This window comes from Bos mutus, chromosome 29 (genome assembly GCF_027580195.1).
Source record: "Bos mutus isolate GX-2022 chromosome 29, NWIPB_WYAK_1.1, whole genome shotgun sequence".
Lineage (NCBI taxonomy): Eukaryota > Metazoa > Chordata > Mammalia > Artiodactyla > Bovidae > Bos > Bos mutus.
Window position 1 is genome coordinate 27098089 of NC_091645.1, and position 23501 is coordinate 27121589.

At 38.6% G+C, this 23501-nt stretch overlaps 1 protein-coding gene across 1 annotated transcript; it reads right to left on the reverse strand.

The window, feature by feature from the left end:
- Window positions 1-912: 912 nt before the first annotated feature.
- On the reverse strand, window positions 913-1863 carry LOC102284269 (olfactory receptor 8B3). The gene has a single exon (XM_070365055.1). The coding sequence runs from the start codon at window positions 1855-1857 to the stop codon at window positions 913-915; it is 945 nt and encodes a 314-aa protein (XP_070221156.1). The 5' UTR covers window positions 1858-1863.
- Window positions 1864-23501: the final 21638 nt, after the last annotated feature.

Below are 23501 nucleotides of genomic sequence, written 5' to 3' on the forward strand. Positions count from 1 at the left end.
GTGTAATATGAGTGCAATCATGTGGTAGTTTGAACATTCTTTGGCATTGCCTTTCTTTGGGATTGGAATGAAAACTGACCTTTTCCATTCCTGTGGGCACTGCTGAGTTTTCCACATTTGCTGGCATATTAAGTGCAGCACTTTTAATAGCATCATCTTTTAGGATTTAAAATAGCTCAGCTGGAATTCCATCACCTCCACTAGCTTTGTTTGTAGTGATGCTTCCTAAGGCCCACTTGACTTCTCATTCCATGATGTCTGGTTCTAGGTGAGTGATCATACCATTGTGGTTATCTGGGTTATGAAGATCTTTTTTGTATAGTCCTTCTGTGTATTCTTGCCACCTCTTCTTAATATCTTCTGCTTCTGTTAGGTCCATACCATTTCTATTCTTTATTGAGCCCATATTTGCATGAAATGTTCCCTTGGTATCTCTAATTTTCTTGAAGGGATCTCTAGTCTTTCCCATTCTATTTTTTTCCTCTATTCCTTTGCACTGATCGCTGAGGAAGGCCTTCTGACTATACCAGTAACAATATTGTTTCATAAAAGAATTATTCTGTAGTGTTTGGCACTTTTGTGTCTAGACCATCAAACTCTAATTTTATCTTTATGTATTTAAGAAACACCACACTTGTTCAATTTGGAATAGCCCATTAGTCAAAGGTAGTTTGACAAAAATCAATTCATATTTTCCTTTTATAAAGATGCCATTAGTTGTTTACTAAAACTGTTACAAGTTAGAAGAGATATGTAGGAATGAGACAAGAACAGCTACAAGAAAAATGATAAGACAAGTCTATTACAGCACACATAATATAATCCGTAGAGGTAATGCAATTTTGAACAAATCTCATGATAGATAATAAAAATTAAGTACAAAATTGAATGTCTTTACATTATTGTTACTAATTAGAACATGTTTATCCTCTGGATTTTAAATACGGATCTCCTCAGTGCAACTTTTACATCTTTGTTTCTCAAACTATAAATCAAAGGATTGAGCATGGGCACCACATTAGTATAGAAGACAGAAGAAATTTTCCCCTGCTCCATAGAACTGGGAGAAGAATATTTAAGGTATATGAATGCTGCTGAACCAAAAAAAAAAGAAAGAGCAATCATGTGGGAGCTACAGGTACTAAAGGCTTTCGATCTTCCTTGAGAAGATTTGATATGAAGAATGCTACTAAGGATGAAGATGTAAGAAATTAGGATGGTGAAACTGGGTACTGTGATGTTAATACCCACGACAATGAGAACTACCACCTCATTAACATAGGTGCTGGTACAAGAGAGTTGGAGGAGTGGGAGGATGTCACACAAGTAATGGTTGATGACATTCACATTGCAGAAGGTTAGTCTAAGCATGCACCCTGTGTGCACAGACGCTCCAGCAAACCCCATCACATATGCAGCCAAAGAGAGCACCAAACAGATATGATGGGACATGGAGACCTTATACAGCAGGGGATTACAGATGGCCACATAGCGATCATAGGCCATTGAGGTCAACATATAGCACTCAGAGATGACAAAAAAGAGAAAGAAAAACAGCTGAGTCATGCACCCCACATACGAGATGGTATTCTCCCTGAATACAAAGTTCATCAGCATCTTGGGGGTGAAAACAGAAGAGTAACAGAGATCAATGAAGGACAGGTTGAAGAGGAAATAGTACATGGGGGTGTGGAGGTGAGAATTTAGACCAATAAGAATGATCAAGCCCAGGTTGCCCACCATGGTGACAACAAAGATCACTAGAAACAGGTGAAAGAGGGGTTGCTGGAGCTCTGGACGGTCTGTTAACCCAGCAAGAATAAATTCAGTCACTAAGGAGTCATTTCTAGTCAGCATTCTCAACTTCAGAAATCTGTGAGAACAGAAGAAAATTTCATTAGTAGGGAACACAGCTCTGTCCTTTACAAACTCACTTTCACATGAGCTTTATTTATGAGAAAGAATCTCAATCTGGCAGAAATCATGTAAACACTTCTTTGCCTCATAGTGTCTTGAAGCCACACAGTTCTCAACATTTAAATTACTGTCTTTTGAATGAACTGCATGTGACAAACAACTGTTCTATCTTCACTAGAAAACAGAGAGATACAGTAGCTGAGGAACTTGCTGATGGGCTTCAGCAGTGGGAAGGTATCCCCAGTTCTCCCCATATTCATCTGATTTACCACTTCCTACTTTCTACTCATGTTTCCACCATCCTACTACACACTGCAGGTTCCTTCAAAAAGGGATTCCTACAGGGAAAAGACCATGCAGATATTCTGCAACCAGGAAGTCTCTCATAGTCTCTAAAGTTTCAGATACTTAAAGAATCCAGGAAGTAAAAAATTGGTAACAGATATTGATTTGAACCTTGATATCTGAAATTTTACACTTAACCATACATTTCAGGGTTTCCACACACTGCCCTCCTCTGTTCTGTCCTAGTTGCACAGAGACTGAATAAAGGAATTTGGATGTTCTTTCCTAGGTTTTATAGGATGGCAAGAATGAGAAAATAATGAATTTGAGTGCTGATTAAGTTAGTTGTTAAGTTTCTGAAAACATTTCAAGCTGTATACTTACTAGCAAAGGATACCTTGTTATATCTCAGTGAAAAGGATAACTGTTTGACACATTTTGTTATAACTAAATCAGGCTACTGTGACCATTAAGTAGATAGGAGAAAGGAAGGTAATGAGTTAGTTTTGCAATGTAAGAATAAGTTGAGTATCTCCACACTCATTCTCTGCCTGTATTTATACTGGTTGTATTAAAGATGAAAGAATGATCTTTAACTCTAGCTTGGTACCTTGCCTAAACTTTACTGTAATGTTGACTTCATGTAATATAAACTTAAAGGGAGTGTTTTTGTTTCCTGTATCACCTAAATAAGAGTTCTTAACATTTTCATAGAAAACACATGCTTTAATGAATCTCTAAGGTCCTCATCAAGACTAATCCCAAAAATGTCAACTTGTTGTTTTTCAGTAACCAAGGCATGTCTGACTCTTTGTGTACAGTACATCTCAATTTAAAAAAAAATTAGGAAAAAAAACAAATCTCTTCTGATATTGCTATGTTCTGGATTTGTCACTTGAAACTGCTATAATTCTCTTGCTACCAGAATGAAGATAAAGCCAAGACAGAGGCTATGCTGAGAACAATACAGGCAGTAGAGTCAGAGCTCCTGACTTTGGACTTTTGGGTTATTCAATATAAATACTTTCCTCATTTTCAGAGGAATTTAGCAAAATACAGAAACTTGGTTAACTCACTCTCCATCCATTGACAGAACTCAGTGCTGACCCTTTATGCATGTTTCACCTCCAATGTCTTGGAAGAAGAACTGGCCTAGGGGATATCAAAGCCGAGTGGATGTACCCACAGAATCTTCTTCCTTCACAGGCAAAGAATCATGGCATAAATCTCACAGTCTCAATGTTCCAAGAGTCAGTCTATGATTTATATCAAACTTGTAGCTATAAATTTACCAAGAGATTTTGAAAGGAAACCACAGGCAGACATCTGAATCATCATGTCATAGAGCACATGGCATTTGCTTAAGGTTTATAATTCTTTTGAACCTGATTAGAAATCCAGGTACAGGTGCCCCCAGGGACCTTCCCATCATGATAAACTCTGCAGGGAAGAAATCAGTGTGTATGTTTACACCCTGACTGTGACAGTAAATGTTAATTTCCCATCACAGATTATACATTCCCCAGAGCATAAAAGAAATGATTCTCTGCCCTCCCTTATAAAGATGCAAATAATTCATGTCATTGAAAATTCACTAATTATAATTCTAGGCAACATTAGTTTTAAGAATTTTATTTTTTTTATTTTATTTTTAAACTTTACTTAATTGTATTAGTTTTGCCAAATATCAAAATGAATCCATCACAGGTATACATATGCTCCCCATTTAGTTCATAAAGATATACAAACATTTAAGGAAAGATTATTTACTATGGCCTTTTACAAACTCCCTGGTGGCTCAGCTGGTAAAGAATCTGCCTGCAATGTGAGAGAACTGGGCTTGATCCCTGGGTTGGGAAGATCCCCTGGAGAAGGGAAGGGCTACCCACTCCAGAATTCTGGTCTACAGAATTCCATGGACTCTATAGTCCATGGGATCGCAAAGAGTCAGACACAACTGAGCCACTTTCACTTACAATAATTGAATCTCTTTAAATAATCAGCTTATGAAAATGTTATAGACATAAACCAAAGGATTTTTAATTGATTTCAGAGGTTATTGTTTAATAAATCACTATTTACTATAAGAATAATCCCATAGAAATTTACTTTCAGATATTCTGACTCAATATGTGTTTGATAGATTAAAATTAAATCTATGACAAAAATCACTGTAAATAAGCCTCATTATAAAGAAGTATGACTAAAATTCCCATGTATGTATTAGCTTACAGTTATACTTGTGAGACCATGGAGAAGGAAATGGCAACGCACTACAGTATTCTTGCCTGGAGAATCCCATGGGCCAAGGAGCCTGGTGGGCTACAATCCATGGGGTCACAAAGAGTTGGACATGACTGAGTGACTAACACACACACACACACACACACAAGCTGTGAGAAGAAAATTTTATTTAGAAATTATTATTGAGTCCCACAAAATTTCAAAAACATTGGATAGATTTCCTTGAAATCCACCCAACTTCCTACCACAGCAACTGTAGAATAAAAGGAAAACTATAGACTCTATTTAGCTTTGAGAAATTTTATATGCAGCACATGTTTCTGTCTGACCTATGTGATTTGATGACTTTTATAGATTCATGTAGCTACCACCACAATCATACACAGAACTCATTTACTAACATAAAGGAACTCCCTTACATTACTCCTTTACAGTCACACCTATCCCCTCCCACCTTCATCTCTGTCTTCTAAAAACCACTAACTTATTTGTTCTTCATCTCTATAGGTGGGTTGTTAAGACAACAAATGAAACTATACAATATATAACTTCTGATATTGGCCTTTTCCCCTAAGCATGATGCTCTTAAGTCCATCCTAGTTGTATCAACAGCTTGTCCTTTTATTGCTGAGTGGTATTCCATTTTATACAACCCACATTTATTCAAACTTCTGTAATAAGTTAAAAATTACTAGGTTCTTGTTTAATGCAAAGCTAAATCTGTTTTATTTATGGAAAGTGTTTCAGGGGCAGGGGATATAAGATGTTCAGACTGGTTCTTCTTGTAATATTCTTTTTTAAATAAGTTTTATGGTGGCATAATTTAGATACAATAACATGCTCTCATTTTAAGAATACAATTCAACAACTTTCAAAAGAATACAGTTACATTAAAGACCACCATGGTCAAGAATTAGAGAATTTCCATCACCCCCTAAAGTTCCCTTATCCTCGTTAACAATCCATCCCGTCATTTTTAATCATGAAAGAATGTTGAAAGTTCTCAAATGTTTTTCCTGCAGCTACTGAAATATTATATGATTTTTATCTTTCATTCTAGTAATCTTGTATAGCACACTTACTGATTAGTGTATGTTGAACCACTCTTGCATTCCATGGTTAAATCCCACTTGATTACAGGGCATGATTTTTTAACGTGCTATTGAACTGGTCTGTCAGAATTCTGTTGAGAATTTTTGCATCTATATTCATCAGAGACATCGGCTTGTAGTTTTCTTTTCTTATAGTGTCTTTACCTGATGTTGGTGAGAGGATAATTCTGGTTGTAAAATAGTTTTGAGAGTGTTCTCTTTCTTCCACTTGGGAAAAGTTTGAGAAGTTTTAGCATTTATTCTTATTTAAACATTTGACAGGTGGGAAAGGAGTAACTTCATAGTGTTTCACCAGTAATACCATTTATTTTCTGGTCCTGGGGTTTTCTTTGTTGGGAGGTTTCTGATTATTGATTCAATCTCCTTACTTGTCATTGATCTGTTTAGATTTTTTCTTTTTCTTCGTAATTCAGTCTTGGTAGACTTGTTTCTAAGAATTTATCCATGTCTTCTAGGCTATTCAATTTGTCTGAGTATAACTGTTCATAATAATCTGATCCTTTGTATTATTGTGGTATCAGCTGTAATGTTTCCTCTTCATCATGGTATCATTACCATCTCTGTCTCATTACAATTGTTGAGCTAAAGTTTATTTTGTCTGATATAAGTATGGTTACTGCTGTTGTTTTCTGGTTTCCACTTGCATAGAACACCGTTTCTCATCCCCTCACTTTCAGTCTGTGTGTGTCCTTAAAGCTGAAGTAAGTCTCTTGTGGGAAGCACATAATTGAGTCTGGTTTTTTTGTTTTGTTTTAATCCATCCAGCAACTCTACTTCTTTTGATTGCAGAATTTAAGTCACTTACAATTAAAATAATGATTGACAAGTAAGAAATAATGCCCACCTAATTGTTCTCTTGTGTGGATCACAATAAACTGTGGAAAATTCTGAAAGAGATGGGAATACCAGACCACCTGATCTGCCTCTTGAGAAATTTGTATGCAGGTCAGGAAGAAACAGTTGGAACTGGACATGGAACAACAAGACTGGTTCCAAATAGGAAAAGGAGTATGTCAAGGTTGTATATTGTCACCCTGTTTATTTAACTTTTATGCAGTGTACATCATGAGAAACGCTGGACTGGAAGAAACACAAGCTGGAATCAAGATTGCCAGGAGAAATCTCAATCACCTCAGATATGCAGATGACACCACCCTTATGGCAGAAAGTGAAGAGGAACTCAAAAGCCTCTTGATGAAAGTGAAAGTGGAGAGTGAAAAAGTTGGCTTAAAGCTCAACATTCAGAAAATTAAGATCATGGCATCCGGTCCCATCATTTCGTGGGAAATAGATGGGGAAACAGCGGAAACAGTGTCAGACTTTATTTTTCTGGGCTTCAAAATCACTGCAGATGGTGACTGCAGCCATGAAATTAAAAGACGCTTACTCCTTGGAAGGAAAGTTATGACCAACCTAGATAGCATATTCAAAAGCAGAGACATTACTTTGCGAACAAAGATTCATCTGGTCAGGGCTATGGTTTTTTCTGTGGTCATGTATGGATGTGAGAGTTGGACTGTGAAGAAGGCTGAGCGCCGAAGAACTGATGCTTTTGAACTGTGGTGTTGGAGAAGACTCTTGAGAGTCCCTTGGACTGCAAGTAGATCCAACCAGTCCATTCTGAAGGAGATCAGCCCTGGGATTTCTCTGGAAGGAATGATGCTAAAGCTGAAACTCCAGTACTTTGGCCACCTCATGCGAAGAGTTGACTCATTGGAAAAGATCTGATGCTGGGAGGGATTGGGGGCAAGAGGAGAAGGGGACAACAGAGGATGAGATGGCTGGATTGCATCACTGACTCGATGGACATGAGTCTGAGTGAACTCCGGGAGTTGGTGATGGACAGGGAGGCCTGATGTGCTGCGATTCATGGGGTCGCAAAGAGTCGGACACGACTGACCGACTGATATGATCTGATCTGATCTGAATTGTTCTCTGGCTATTTTGTAACTCCCTTGTTCTTTTCTTTCTCTCTTGCTGTCTTCTTTTATGATTTCATGATTTTCTATAATGGTATGTTTCTATTCCCTTCTCTTTATTCTTTTGTATTAATATAGTCTTTTGTTTTGTGATTACCATGAGACTTACATAAGATATCCTACAGATATAACTCTTAAGGTGATAACACTTTGATAACACACAAAAACACTATGAAGTTACTCTTTTCCCACATTTTATGTTTTGATGTCACAATTTACCTCTTTTTATATTGTGTACCCATTAGCAAGTTACTGTAGTTTTAGCTATTTTTAAATAGTTCTGTCCTTTAACATTTACTAGAGTTGGCTGGTTAACACGTCACCATCTTACAGTATGTATTCTGAATTTGACTTTATATTTATATTTGCCAATATGTTGCATACTTTCTTATGTTTCATGTTACTAATTAGTGTCCTCTTGTTTCAGCTTGAAGAACTCCTTTCAGTAACTCTTATAAAGTCAAGTGCTAATTAATTCTCTCAGATGTTCTTTGGGAAAATCTTTATCTCACCTTCATTTTTGAAAGATAACTTTGCTGGGTAAAGTATTCTTGATTGGCAGGGCAGTTTTTTCTTTCAGCACTTTGAGTATATTGTCTCATTCTATTCAATCTCCTGGCAGTCTAATGAGAGCTCCTTTGTTTTTCCTCTGGAATTTTCTTAAATTCTTTTATTTCAGAGTGCTTAATTATGTGTCTTAGAGAAGATCATTTTGAGTTGAAATATTGGGGTGACCTATTAACTTTATAATTTGGATGTCCAAATATCTCCCCATATTTGGGAAGTTCTTAGCCATTATTCCTTTAAGAATGCTTTCCATTCTCCATTCTTCTTCCTCTGGGACTCTAATATGTCTACAATATTCCTCTTGATGGCATCCCACGTTTCACATAAATTTTCTTCACTCTTTTTCATTTTTTCCCTTTGCTCTCTACTTACTGTATAATTTCAAATGTCCTATCTTCTACCTCACAGACTCGTCCTTCTGCTTGATCTAATCCGCTGCTGCTCTTATCACATTTTTTCACTTCATTCACTGCATTATTAAGCTCCAAGATTTCTTTTTCTTTCTTATGATTTCTATCAGTATCTCTTTATTAAGCTTATCATTTTGTTTTCTGTTTTCATGATTTCACTGTACCGCCTTTCTCTGTTTTCCTGTAGCTCACTGGACTTCCTTAATACAGCTATTTTGAATTCTTCATCAGACAAATCACATATCTCCATTTCCTTGGACTCTGTCTCTAGAAAATTACTGTGACCTTTGTTGATGTCATGTTACACTGATTTTTCAAATTCCTTTAATATTGTTTTAATATCTTCAAAACTGATCAGTCACATGCCTCTGGTCCTTCTGACTAGCTTCAGGAGAGAATCACCTTCTGGCAGTCCTGCTAGTAAGTCTGAAGCTTTCTCAGATCTTTTTTACATGATACCTGCTCTACATTTCCTCATTTCAATTTATAGCAGAACTCTTATACTTATATGCTTTCTTTCAACCTTGCAAAGCTAGGTCAGTTGCTAATAGCCTCCTTTGTGCTTTCCCTAGGGTGGTGCTGCATGCTCAAGTCTGTGGTTTTCCCCAGGCCTGCAGAGCTGGGCCAGAATTTGAGTTGGTCTTATAATTATTCAAAGACGGGATATGCCCCACTATTAACTTTCTGTGAAAATGCACATCATCACTTGTGTGTTTGTGCACTATCTTAACAATAAAATGTGCATAATCACACTTTAGGAGATGTCTTACGCTGCAAGATGTGGGAAGATGAGGACAAGAGGCTCTCAAGATCTGGACTGGGCTCCCAGTAAATGGCCTCTCCATGGGCAGAATGCTCCACTGCCTGTTACAGTTCTCCTTTAGCAACAGGTCTGGAATGGTCATCTCAAAACAGTGACACACCAGGCTACATGAAAACATTTTGGCAGCAAACACATTAAGGTCAAAAAACACTCAAGTTCATCTAGCACCCACTGACCTTTTCCACCTGAACAAAACTCCCTGCTGTCACCACTCCCACCAAGTGAGCAGTGGCATTGTTGAACAAGGAGCTTTCAGAGAGCAAAAGTGCCCCCAAGCCCCACCACCCTCCCTTCTTCATGCTGGGAGACAGAACTGTGACTTTGGCTCAGTGGCCTTGTTTCTTAAATTTTTTTTCCTGAAATTTCTTATAACTAAAATTAAAAACAAAAGTCTATTCATAATGAAATAGCAGAAACAGTATTTTCACAGTACTAGCACCTACATGGCTAGGGTGTGTGTGGGGAAGGGGGCACTTTCTAAACATTTGGTACCAAAGGTATCATTCCAAATCAAAGTTATCCTCTAGAGCTGAAAAAAAAAAAAAAAACAAGAAAGGTAAGAGGACATATTTTGCAGTTTGGTTACAAAGAGGAAAGGCTCCAAAAACAGGATGGAGTTGGGGTCTTCCAGGCACCTGTAAAAGCAGGGACCACTGCCACCTCATGCGGTGCCCATGAAGTGCCCATGAGGACCCTCCTAGTAGTGTCCTGGGGCTCAGCAGCTATCATTCTTGCCTTCACCTATTCAACAACAAGCGCTCCACATTCTGCCCCTTTCCAGGCATGGCTGGGAATGGTATCTGTGTGCCTGTGGGGCATGCCAGGGACTATTCATGGGCAGGGACGTCATCTATCTAGACCAGGTTTGATTGTGTGCAAAACCTAATGTATCCACTCCTCACGACATGCTGGCCAGAGCCTTGGGGTAGGATTCAGCCAGGTTTCTTCATTTGACCTGGACAGGGCAACCCCTTAAGGAGCCCCTGCCCCCTTGTCAATGACCAGTCCTATTGTACTTCCCAAGAAAGGCATTTTTTAATCTGGCTCCACCCCTCCCTCAAAAACTGCCTGAAACAAGCTCTGCTTCCTCATAGCAAAAGGATAAGCCATCAGGAAAGGAAATTAAAAACAACTGCTTCTAGGAAGGAACACTATGACAAACCTAGACAGTGTGTTAAAAAGCAAAGACATCATTTTGCCAACAAAGTTCTGTATAGTCAAGGCTATGGTCTTTACAGAAGTCATGAACGATTTTGAGAGCCTGACCACAAAGAAGGCAGAGGGCCCAAGAATTGATGCTTTCCAACTGTGGTACTAGAGAACATTCTCACTGAGAGTCCCTTGAATAACAAGGAGATAAAACCAATCAATCTTAAAGGAAATCAACCCTGACTACTCACTGGAAGGCCTGATGCTGAAACCAATACTTTGGCCACCTGATGCAAAAAGCAAACTCACTTGAAAAAACCCTAATGCTGGGAAAAATTGAAGGCAGGAGAAATGGGCAACAGAGGATGAGATGGTTGGTTGGCATCACTGATGCAATGGACGTGAACTTGAGCAAACTCCGGGAGATGCTGGGGGACAGTGAGGCCTTGCCACCTGCAGTCCATGGGGTCACAGAAGAGTCAGACACACAACTTGGCGACTGAACAACAAGCAAGAAAGGTGCCTGCAGGCAGGCGGGTAGGCAGTGTGGAAATGGGAACACAAGCATGACAGGAAGTGAGTCTCCATCTGCCTAAAATGCAAGTGGGAGAGAAAGGGCCTGAGGAGGTGGGAAGTCCCAATACAGAGGATGGTGGCTGCTAGAGACAGCAAAGACGCAAAGAGTGAAGAAGCTGTAGAGCCAGGAAATTATGAGCACAGGGAAATCCTGAGAACACAGAAAACTCAAGAGAGGAGGCCTTAAGAAAATGGGGGAACTGAAGTACAGAAAGGTGACCCCTACAAAATGGTGGACTGAGGCACAAAGAGATGGGACCCTGAAGCAAAAGATGGCCCAAAAGGGGCCTGAAGCCCAAAGACATGGTGGAGGCACACGTGTGAGAACAAGAGGCTGAGAGCCCAGATACTGGGGTGTGAGAAGAGACCAGAGTTGGGGAAGAAAGGCCTGGGACAGTGAGGGCCCAGACCCCGGAGACCAGGGAGGCCAAGGTCAAGGGCAGGGCATCCACTGGGTGGGCCCCAAGGGGAGCCGCGGTCTGGCTATGCTCAGCGGCTTCCAGGATCTTGCGTGTGAACTCACTCACCTGATGGGCCCCCGTGTCCTCCTCAGCCACATCCTCTGGCCGGCCGGGGCCTTGCGCCTCCATTTTGCAGAATCTCCCAGATGGCTGTGAGCAGTCTTCTCGTGCGCATGCTCCACTCGACACCACATAAGGGTCCTCCCAGCCATGGGCAGCTCAGCTGGCCTGGGACCCCCAGGCTCCAAAGCAAAAAGATGCACCTTTGTCCTTGTGGGACACGTCAGGGGCCAGGCTGCCAGCAGCTGGTGGGCAGCCTAGCTTGAGGCTGCTGTAGGCCATGGCAGATGGCGCTGGCCACTGATCTGCCTGAGTGGCTTCTGTGCCGTCCATCTCGCAATTGCTACCGTACAAGGCCTCGGTGGTGGCCCAGGCCACACGTGCCCATAGCCCATGAACCCCTACTCGTCTCCTTTGGAAGTCTTCTTGGGGGTCACTCCTGTCCAGCCGGCCACCCGGAGCCCTCAGGCTGCTTCCCTTAGGGCCCAGCCCATGCCAGAGACCGGGGAGCTCTCACTCAGGACTGAGCCAGGCCTCCAGCTGCTTCCTGCACTGTCCAAGTCTTCGGAGACTCTCCAAGGACAATAAGAGTGAGGCTGCCCCTATGCTAAGACACAGGTCTCCGGGAGAGGCTGCGGTGGGGCCTTGGGACTGCCTCTTGAGCTTTGGGAGGTTGTGATGGAGCCCCCTTGGCTCTCACGCCTGTTGAGCTGCAGGCAAGCCTAAAGCTGAAGCAGCGGTGGTGACTGGTGGGTGGAGTCGAGCGGATGGAGCATGTGTCCCTTACTTCCCGCAATATTATTCATCATAAGCTAATCAGTCTGGAAAAGGCATTTGAATACAAGATTTTTATTATCTATCATTTATTATTGTTCCGTCAATCCCAGTACCTATGGAATAAGGTTTCAGAATTGCAAACACTGTGAGAAATGAATTCAGCAACTAGAGTACAGCATCTAAACACAATTCTTTTTATCTTTAACCTTAAAATATCCAGTCAAAATTTCGCACTGGGAGGAGTCCTTTGTAAAATATCACAGACTCCCTTTATTCTTACGTGAACTTAAACACTTTTTGAAACATCAGTATTTCTCATATTGTTGTGTGCATTGGTTGATTTCCAGAATGTTGGAATCATTGTGTTTGCCAATTTTGTCCAAGTTTATAGATGTGCCGTGGAAATTTGCTGACCTGCCCACTCAGCTATAACTGGACATTCCGCTGAAGAAGGTCCTTTTAATTTGACTTACCTATTGTTTTCAAAAAATATGAACTGTATTTGAAACTTTTGATATTTTTTGGTGGAAAAATCCAATTTTGGGTGGAAAAATCCAAACTCATTTGTTGCAAATGAATTTATGTTACATGAAACAGAACTTTTGGGGAAAACCACTAGTGACATTGTTTGCCAAAGAAGAAACTAGAGCCTTCTCATTTGAGAAGTGAGGTACAAAGATTACACAAATTTCAGTGATTGATTAACTGAGAATTAAAACTCCCTAAAATCTTATTTTGCAAAGTTTATTCATATTTCTAACTTCAAATTTAACCCATTTGACAGCTAAGTGTTTTGTCAGTTCATACTTTGGCTTACATATGTGAGGAGAAAATACTGTATTCGAGTTAATGTGAATAAACAGTAGAAAGTGACTCTAATTCACTGCTGTATGTCAACTATATCTCAATAAAAGTAGAAAAAATTACTAGCTCTTTTAAATAGAGTTAATTAAAAGAAGATGGGAATTCAGATCATTGGTTTGAGATTATAAAACCAGGATTGGCGAACAAAGCATCTTACAGATGTGGACACCAGCTTGGTAGACAGAGGTTCTGCAAGAGTGGGACAAGCCAAAGGAATAGCAGCTGTACTGGTACTGACAAAGGATGTTCACCCAGTTCCGAGCAGTTGGCCACAGTTATATCATGTAATGTAGTTGTGAATATGTTTTGCCCTCACTGTCAGGAGAACAAAGGGAGTCGATGGTTCTACTTCCTGAAGTTCAGACTTGTGGGAAAGCATTTAAAGGAAGAGACTATCAAGTCCGATGGTCTGAAATTTAAATCCAGATTGAGTCTCCACTTTCTAATTGTGAGATTTTAGACAATTTATGTGACCTCTTTCACCCTTGGTATCCACATCTGTAACTTGAGAGTAATTGTCCTTTGAATTAAATGACTTATTACGTGTAAAATAATGAAACACTGCCTGAATCATAGAAGGAGTCTGACAAGTATTTGCTCTCCTTCTGCTCATTCCTGTTCACCAGTATGTATCACCTGAACCTGTCCCCCACTTGCCTCCTGAACAATTCTGTTTTATGTCTATTTATGTACCTCAAGTTAAAGTGCCCCAAACTGTATTCAACATTTACTTGTGATTCTCAATGCTGCTTCTCCACTGGTCATTATTTTCTTTTTTTTTTTAATTTATTTTATTTTTAAACTTTACAATATTGTATTAGTTTTGCCAAATATGGAAATGAATCCACCACAGGTATACCTGTGTTCCCCATCCTGAACCCTCCTCCCTCCTCCCTCCCCATACCATCCCTCTGGGTCATCCCAGTGCACCAGCTCCAAGCATCCAGTATCGTGCATCAAACCTGGACTGGTGACTCATTTCATACATGATATATACATGTTTCAATGCCATTCTCCCAAATATCCCCACCCTCTCCCTCTCCCACAGAGTCCATAAGACTGATCTATACATCAGTGTCTCTTTTGCTGTCTCATACACAGGGTTATTGCTACCATCTTTCTAAATTCCATATATATGCCTTAGTATACTGTATTGGTGTTTTTCTTTCTGGCTTACTTCACTCTGGATAATAGGCTCCAGTTTCATCCACCTCATTAGAACTGATTCAAATGTATTCTTTTTCATGGCTGAGTAATACTCCATTGTGTATATGTACCACTGCTTTCTTATCCATTCATCTGCTATAGGACATCTAGGTTGCTTCCATGTCCTGGCTATTATAAACAGTGCTGCGATGAACATTGGGGTACACGTGTCTCTTTCCCTTCTGGTTTCCTCAGTGTGTATGCCCAGCAGTGGGATTGCTGGATCATAAGGCAGTTCTATTTCCAGTTTTTTAAGGTATCTCCACACTGTTCTCCATAGTGGCTGTACTAGTTTGCATTCCCACCAACAGTGTAAGAGGGTTCCCTTTTCTCCACACCCTCTCCAGCATTTATTGCTTGTAGACTTTTGAATCACAGCCATTCTGACTGGCATGAAATGGTACCTCATTGTGGTTTTGATTTGCATTTCTCTGATAATGAGTGATGTTGGGCATCTTTTCATGTGTTTGTTAGCCATCTGTATGTCTTCTTTGGAGAAATGTCTAGTTAGTTTTTGGGCCCATTTTTTGATTGGGTCATTTATTTTTCTGGAGTTGAGCTGTAGGAGTTGCTTGTATATTTTTGAGATTAGTTGTCTGTCAGTTGCTTCATTTGCTATTATTTTCTCCCATTCTGAAGGCTGTCTTTTCACCTTGCTAATAGTTTCCTTTGTTGTGCAGAAGCTTTTAATTTTAATTAGGTCCCATTTGTTTATTTTTGCTTTTATTTCCAATATTCTGGGAGGTGGGTCATAGAGGATCCTGCTGTGATGTATGTCGGAGAGTGTTTTGACTATGTTCTCCTCTAGGAGTTTTATAGTTTCTGGTCTTACGTTGAGATCTTTAATCCATTTGGAGTTTAATTTTGTATATGGTGTTAGAAAGTGTTCTAGTTTCATTCTTCTACAAGTGGTTGACCAGTTTTCTCAGCACCACTTGTTAAAGAGATTGTCTTTAATCCATTGTATATTCTTGCTTCCTTTGTCAAAGATAAGGTGTCCATATGTGCATGGATTTATCTCTGGGCTTTCTATTTTGTTCCATTGATCAATATTTCTGTCTTTGTGCCAGTACCGTACTGTCTTGATGACTGTGGCTTTGTAGTAGAGCCTGAAGTCAGGTAGGTTGATTCCTCCAGTTCCATTCTTCTTTCTCAAGATAGCTTTGGCTATTCGAGGTTTTTTGTATTTCCATACAAATTGTGAAATTATTTGTTCTAGCTCTGTGAAGAATACCGTTGGTAGCTTGATAGGGATTGCATTGAATCTATAAATTGCTTTGGGTGGTATACACATTTTCACTATATTGATTCTTCTGATCCATGAACATGGTATATTTCTCCATCTATTAGTGTCCTCTTTGATTTCTTTCACCAGTGTTTTATAGTTTTCTATATATAGGTCTTTAGTTTCTTTAGGTAGATATATTCCTAAGTATTTTATTCTTTCCATTGCAATGGTGAATGGAATTGTTTCCTTAATTTCTCTTTCTGTTTTCTCATTATTAGTAAGCTTTTTTCACCCCTAGGCAACAAGCTAAATTCATAAACTAAATGTAAACATATTCTTCTCACTCAACTTTATCCAACCTCCAGTCTCAGAGAACATATCTCTTTGAAACCCTGATCTCAGGGTACCCTGGTGTACCCTCTAAGGTACATTGATTTGATAAGCTTCTTGTCTAAAGTTTAAATTACTCTAATAGGGATAGGCTACCCACTCCAGTATTCTTGGGTTTTCCTGGTGGCTCAGACGGTAAAGAATCTGCCTGCAAAGTGGGAGACCTGTGTTTGATCCCTGGGCTGGGAAGATCCCCTGGAGAAGGAAATGGCAACCCGTTCCAATATTCTTGCCTGGAGAGTCCCCATGGACAGAGGAGCCTGGTGGGCTACAGTCCATGAGGCCGCAAAGAGTCAAATACGACATGACTGAACAACTAAACACGCGATAGTTTCCAGTGTGAGTTCCTATGGAATCTTTTTTACCTCACTCTCACCATACACACATACACACCCACACTCTCTTTATTGCAATATGGTTATAACTAAAAATTTAGGTAAACATTGGCAGTTAACATTATTAAGATAATTTTAAACACTATTTACAGAGGTACATCAAATATAATTATTGCTTTCTTTTGATTTGTTGTTTTCCTTGAAGGGAATATTTTTAGGTGCTTTCATTTGCTTAATATTCCATAGATTTCTCTGATTTATCCCTTTTGTACAGATCTCCTTTCAGTATATTCAGCTGTAGCTATATGATGTTAGCTGCTGTTCTTAAAATGTTGCCTTCCTTAAGAAGTCTTTCTGAGAAATTCATGATCCACTCAAGTGTTGATACACTGTCCTCTTACTTTAGTGAAAATCTAACATCTCGAGATCCCTGTTCACCTTCTTTCTGAGGATTCTCTTCACCTCTTATGTATCTTAGATCCTCTGTTTTCTGCATCCTATATTTTCCTGTTTCTTGGTTTCTTCATTTTTTTAAATGAACTTTATTTTTTAGGACAGTTTTAGATTTATAGAAAAAAAATGAGCATAATACAAAGAATTCCCATATACTGCCAACTATTTCCCCAATTATTAACATTAACATCTTACAATGTGTTTGTTACAATTAGCAAGCCAGTGTTGTTATGTTATCATTAGCTAAAGTCCATACTATACACAGATTTCCTTACTATTTACTTAATGTCCTTTTTCAGTTCCAGGATCTCATCAAAGTTACATTACATTTAGTTGGTGTGCCTTTTTAGACTCCTCTTGACTATGTCGATGTTTTTCCTCATTTTTGATAACACAAATGCTCCATTAATTTCCTTAGAAAGGGTGCATGGAATGCAAACTTTAGAGACATTGCATTTCTGAAATTTCTTTAGTTTTGGCTTCCTATTTTTTTCATAGTTTAGTAAGGTATGAAATTCTAGTTTAAATGTAACTTTTTCTCAGCATTTTGAAGCCATTGAACCCCTGTGTTTAATTGGAATGCATTGAATGTCAGATCGGTTTTGGGGGAAATGGAAATGTTAACAACATCAGATCTTCCAATCCACAAACATGGTGTATCTCTCTTTATTTGTAAACTTTTTATTTCTCAGATCAAGGTTCTGAAGTTTTCAGTTTAGAGGTTTGTACATCTGTCATTAAATTTATTCCTAAGTAATTTTAGTTTTATGCTATTGTAAATGGTATTTTTATTAATTTCATTTTCCAAATATTTGTTGCTAGCATTTAGAAATGCAGTCAATTTATGTTTAATGACCTTATATCTTGAGATCTTGGTACATCTGCTTATTCTAATATTTTTATTTTGTGGATTTTCTACATTAATAATCATATTTTCTAAGAATAATGCTAATTTATCTTCTTTTTAAGCTTGATATCATTTTATTTTATTTTAATGTCTAATTTCACTAACTAAGCGCTTCACCAAATATAGAGAAAAGAGGACATTCTTCGCTTGTTTCCAATCTTACAGGGAAAGCTTTCAATTTTTACCATTAATTATGTTAGATTTTTTAATAAATTCCCTTTGCTAAATTGAGAGAATTCTTTTCTGTTCCTGTTTTTCTGAGATTTTTATGATAAATGGATATTTTTTACTGTATGCTTTTTCAGTATCTACTTATCTGATGATACTGTTTTCTCCTTTATTCTGTTAATATTGTGAATTATATTGAATGGTTTTCAGAGGTATAACCAACCTTGATTTCTTTTGCTCAACCCCACTTAATTATAAAGCATTATCATTTTTATAGAACACAATATTAGATTAGTAATATTGTATAAGTGATTTTTGCACTTATGTTTATAAGGAATATTGGTATATATTTTCCTTGTAATTCTATGTCTTATTTGGATATCCAGGTTATGCTGCCTCATAAAATATATTTGAAAAATGTTTTCTCTCTATCTCTTTTCTGAAAGAATTTGCATACACTTGGTATTATTTCTTCTTTTCATGTATGATAAAATTAACCTGTGAAGCCATTAGGCTTGTGAGCACAAGATGTGAGCACATGTGTGTGAAGGATTACTTACTAATTCAATTTGTTTAATAGATAAACGATTTTTCACATAATCTATTTTGACCTAGTAATTTTTTACGTTCTTTCAGCTTTTCAATTTTATAAGGAAAAAGTCTGTATTTTGTATGACAGTATAGTTATTTCCAACAAGATGGTTGGCTTGAATAAACTAGTCATGATATTTCCAGTAACAGATCTAGTAATCTTCTGAATATTTACTTTTTCTGAAGTAACACAAATCTAAATCATGAATGGTGTTTTTAACAAACTAAAATAAAAAAAGTATTTTTGAGTTCACTGAGAGGTAAACTACCTCTGCCACACCATGTCGTACTAAGTCACTTCAGTTGTATCCAACTTTGTGCAACCCTATGAACTGTAGCCCACCAGACTCCTCTATCCATGGGATTCTCCAGGCAGGAATACTGGAGTGGATTGCCATTCCCTTCTCCAAGACATGTATCCATTCTCCCCCAAACTCTCCTATCATCCAGGCTGCCACATCTCTAAATCAATACAATATACTTTTTTAAAATATGCAAATATCTTAAAATATTATTTTTAAGAAGACTTTCAGGAAACAAAAAAAAAAAAAAAAGCAAATGCCTAGACCTGCACCTCCCAATGATTCTGGTAAAAGCAATACAGAACAATAAGAACAAGTAAAACTCCATAAAAAACAATATTCATAGCATAATCCAAAGACAAAGAAAATGCTCACACTTCAAAATAACTGTAAATTAAGAAAGGAAAAGCAAATCCTAGGTAACAGTTTCTCTCACTTCTACAATGGAAGCTTCAAGCTTTTCCAATGATCAAGAGCAGGTGGAAAAAGCTGTTGGGAAGATGAAAGCGTTTTGGTTGTGATAGATTTAATTTGATCCAAAGCCACAGTCAGAAAGAAAAAGTTCACAGTTTTTCTTTTTTTTTCTAAATGTGAAAAGAAAAATGCGAGATCACAGCAAGATATACAGGAAGGGAATAGAAAGGATATGCAATCTGAAGTGTCACCTCTTGGTACCTCAAGAGAAGAAAAAATTAAAATTATGAAAATAATGTGTGTGGAGTAAAGAAATAAAAGACACATAACATAGCATAGACCTCTATGTTATAATGGTCCTAAAAATAAAAATCTTACAGATTGAAACAAGGAAAAGAAGAAAAAGAAGCAAAATCAAGCAAGGAGTGAGATTCTTCACTGGGTTGGTCTCTCTCCAATCACTTTGTGAGAACGATACTCTCTTGAAACCTCACCCAGAATTATGCAATTGAGGATGAGATCATTATCTTGGTGTTGGTCATGTTTGAAAGATGCATCTCTTTTAACAGAATACTAAAATTAAAACTATGGATAGTGAGCAGCAGATAATGAGTCTTTTCCTTTCTCTTTATTTCTTCTCCTCATTTTGGACTTTAAAAGCTCAAAATACCTGTTGGGTAATCTTGGGTAAAGGGCAATAATGTTCATGCCTGCCACATGTTGACACGGGAAGTTATCAAAGCAGGTACCTATATAAGAGCTACATAGTTTCATGTGATCTGAGTATATGGTGGAAAATATAGACAGAACACTGTCTGACATAAATTGTTGCAGTTTCTTCTTCAATCCCTCTCCCAGAGCCATGGAAATAAAAACAAAATAAACAAATGGGACCTACTTAAACTCAAAAACCTTTGCACAGTAGAGGAAAAAATCTTTAAAAATGAAAAGACAACAGAGAGATAGGGAGAAAATATTTGCAAATGATGCGACTGATGAGGGATTAGTCTCCAAAATTTACAAACAGTTTATGACGCATAAAAGCACCAAAACAAATAAGCCAGTCAACAAAGGACAGAAGACCTAAGTGGACATTTCTCCAAAGAAGACATACAGAAGGCCAAGAGTCACATGAAAGGATGTTCAACATCAACTCATTATTTCTGTTGTTGTTCAGTTGCTCAGCCGTGTCCGACTCTTTGCCACCCGATGGACTGCAGCGCGCCAGGCTTCCCTATCCATCACCAACTCCTGGAGTTTGCTCAAACTCATGCCAATTGAGTCGGTGCTGCCATCCAACCATTTTGTCCTCTGTAGGCCCCTTCTCTTGCTTTCAATCTTGCCCAGCATCAGGGTCTTTTGTAATGAGTCAGTTCTTCACATCAGGTGGCCAAAGTATTGGATCTTCAGCTTCAGCATCAGCCTTTCCAATGAATATTCAGGAGTGATTTCTTTTAGGATTGACTGGTTTGATATTCATGCAGTCCAAGGAACTCTGATGAGTCTTCTCCAACACCACAGTTCAAAAGCATCAATTCTTCATTGCTCACCCTTCTTTATGGTCCAACTCTCACATCCATACATGCTTACTAGAAAAACCATAGTTTTGACTATACAGATCTTTGTTGGCAAAGTAATGTCTCTGCTTTTTAATATGCTGTCTAGGTTGGTCATAGCTTTTCTTCCAACGAGCAAGCATCTTTTAATTTCATGGCTTCAGTCACCATCTGCAGTGATTTCAGAGCCCCCAAAAATAGTCTGTCACTGTTTACACTGTTTCCCCATCTATTTGCAAAGAAGTGATAGGACCAGATGCCATGATCTTTTTTTGAATGTTGAGTTTTAAGCCAACTTTTTTACTCTTCTCTTTCACCTTCATCAAGAGGCTCGTTAGTTCCTCTTTGCTTTCTGCCATAAGTGTGGTATCAGCTACATATCTGAGGTTATTGATATTTTTCCCAGCTACCTTGATTCCAGCTTGTGCTTCATGCAGCCCAGCATTTAGCATGATGTACTCTGCATAGAAGTTAAATAAGCAGGGTGATAATATTCACCCTTGATGTACTCCTTTCCCAGTTTGTAACCAGTCTGTTGTTCCATGTCTGGTTCTAACTGTTGCTTCTTGACCTGCATGCAGTTTTCTCAGGAGGCAGGTGAGGTGGTCTGGTATTCCCATCTCTTTAAGAATTTTCCATAGTTTGTTATGATCCACACAGTCAAAGGCTTTAGCATAGTCAATTAAGCAGAAGTAGGTGTTTTTCTGATATTCTCTTGCTTTTTCTGTGATCCAACAGACTTTGGCAATTGATCTCTGGTTCCTCTGCCTTTTCTAAATCCAGCTTGAACTTCTGGGAGTTTTGGTTCACATACTGTTGAAGCCTAGCTTGGAGAATTTTGACCATCACTTTGCTAGCATGTGAAATTAGTGCAGTTGTGTGGTAGTTTGAACATTCTTTCAGCTCTGCCTTTCTTTGGGATTGGAATGAAAACTGACCTTTTCCTGTCCTGTGGCCACTGCTGAGTTTTAAAAATTTGCTTTCATATTGAGTGCAGCACTTTAACATCATCATCTTTTAGGATTTGAAATAGCTCAGCTGGAGTTTCTGGAGAAGGCAATGGCACCCCACTCCAGTACTCTTGCCTGGAAAATCCCATGGACAGGGGATCCTGGTAGGCTGTAGTCCATGGGGTCGCCAAGAGTTGGACACGACTGAGCGACTTCACTTTCACTTTTCACTTTCATGCATTGGAGAAGGAAATGGCAGCCCACTCTGGTGTTCTTGCCTGGAGAATCCCAGGGACGAGGGAGCCTGGTAGGCTACCGTCTATGGGGTCACACAGAGTTGGACACGACTGAAGTGACTTGGCAGCAGCTGGAATTTCATCACCTCCACTAGCTTTGTTTGTAGTGATGCTTCCCAAGACCCACTTGACTTCAAATCAAAACTACAATGAGATCACCTCACACCAGTCAGAATGGCCATCATCAAAAAGGCTACAAACAATAAATGCTAGAGAGGGTGTGGAGAGAAGAGAACTCTCCTACACTGTTGGAGGGAATGTAAATTGGTGTAACCACTATGGAGAACAATATGGAAGTTCCATAAGAAACTAAACATAGATATACCATATGATTCAACAATCCCACTCCTGGGCATATATCCAGAGAAAAACATAGTTTTTGAAATGATACATATGCCGCAGTGTTCATTGCAGCACAGCTTACAGTAGCCAAGACAAGGAAGCAACTTAAATGCCCATTGACAGAGGAATTAATCAAGAAGATGTGATACATATATGCAATAAAATATTGCTCAGCCATAAAGAAGAATGAAATAATGCCATTTGCAGCAACATCAATGGACCTGAAGATCATCATATTAAGTAAAGCCAGACAGAGAAAGACAGATATCATATAATACTGCTTATAGGCAGAATATAAAAACAAATGATACATACAAACTTACTCACAAAATGGAAAGAACCTCATAGACTTAGAGAATGAACTTATGGTTACCAGGAAGGAAGGGCTGGAGGGAGCGACAGATTGGAAGCTTGGGGCTGACATTTACACACTGCTACATTTAAAATAGATAACCAAGGACCTAATGTATAGCACAGGGAACTCTGCTCACTACTCTGTAATAACCTGAATGGGAAAAGAATTCTAAAAAGAATAGATGCATGTATATGTATAACTGAATCACTCTGCAATACACCTGAAACTAACATTGTTAGTCAACTATACTTTATCTTTGGAGGAAAAGATGGAGAGGACCAGGCACTTTTTACTTGATATACGTCTCAATCATCTGTGGTTTCAAAAATAAGCACATATTACTTTATAATTAAGGCATGAGTAAAAGTAGTAAAAATTAATTTCAAGATGTTCCTGTGATACTGTTTCTCAAATGTATCTAAATAAATTTAAATATGTCTCAATTAAAATTTTTAAAAAGGATTCAGTGTTCCATTTACTGCCATATTGAAGACAAGAGGGCTACATGATGATAAATACAGGCAGCCTATGCAAACTGAGAGAGACCTGCAGCTGACAGTCAACAAGAAAATGAAGCTCTCAGTTCTGAAACCACAGAAATTTAGTTCTTCCAACAACCTGAAGGAGTTTGGAAAAAAATTCTCTGTAGAGTCCCCAGAAGAAAATGCAAAGCCCTGCCCACACCCTGATTTTAGCCTGAGCAGAGAATCCAGCCACGCCATACCAGACCTTTAATTTATGGAATAACTGGGTATTTATTTAAGTCACTACAGTTTATGGTAAT

Excerpts from the sequence above, each read along its gene's own strand:
- LOC102284269 (XM_070365055.1), bottom strand. The coding sequence starts at position 1,857 with ATGCTGACTAGAAATGACTCCTTAGTGACTGAATTTATTCTTGCTGGG.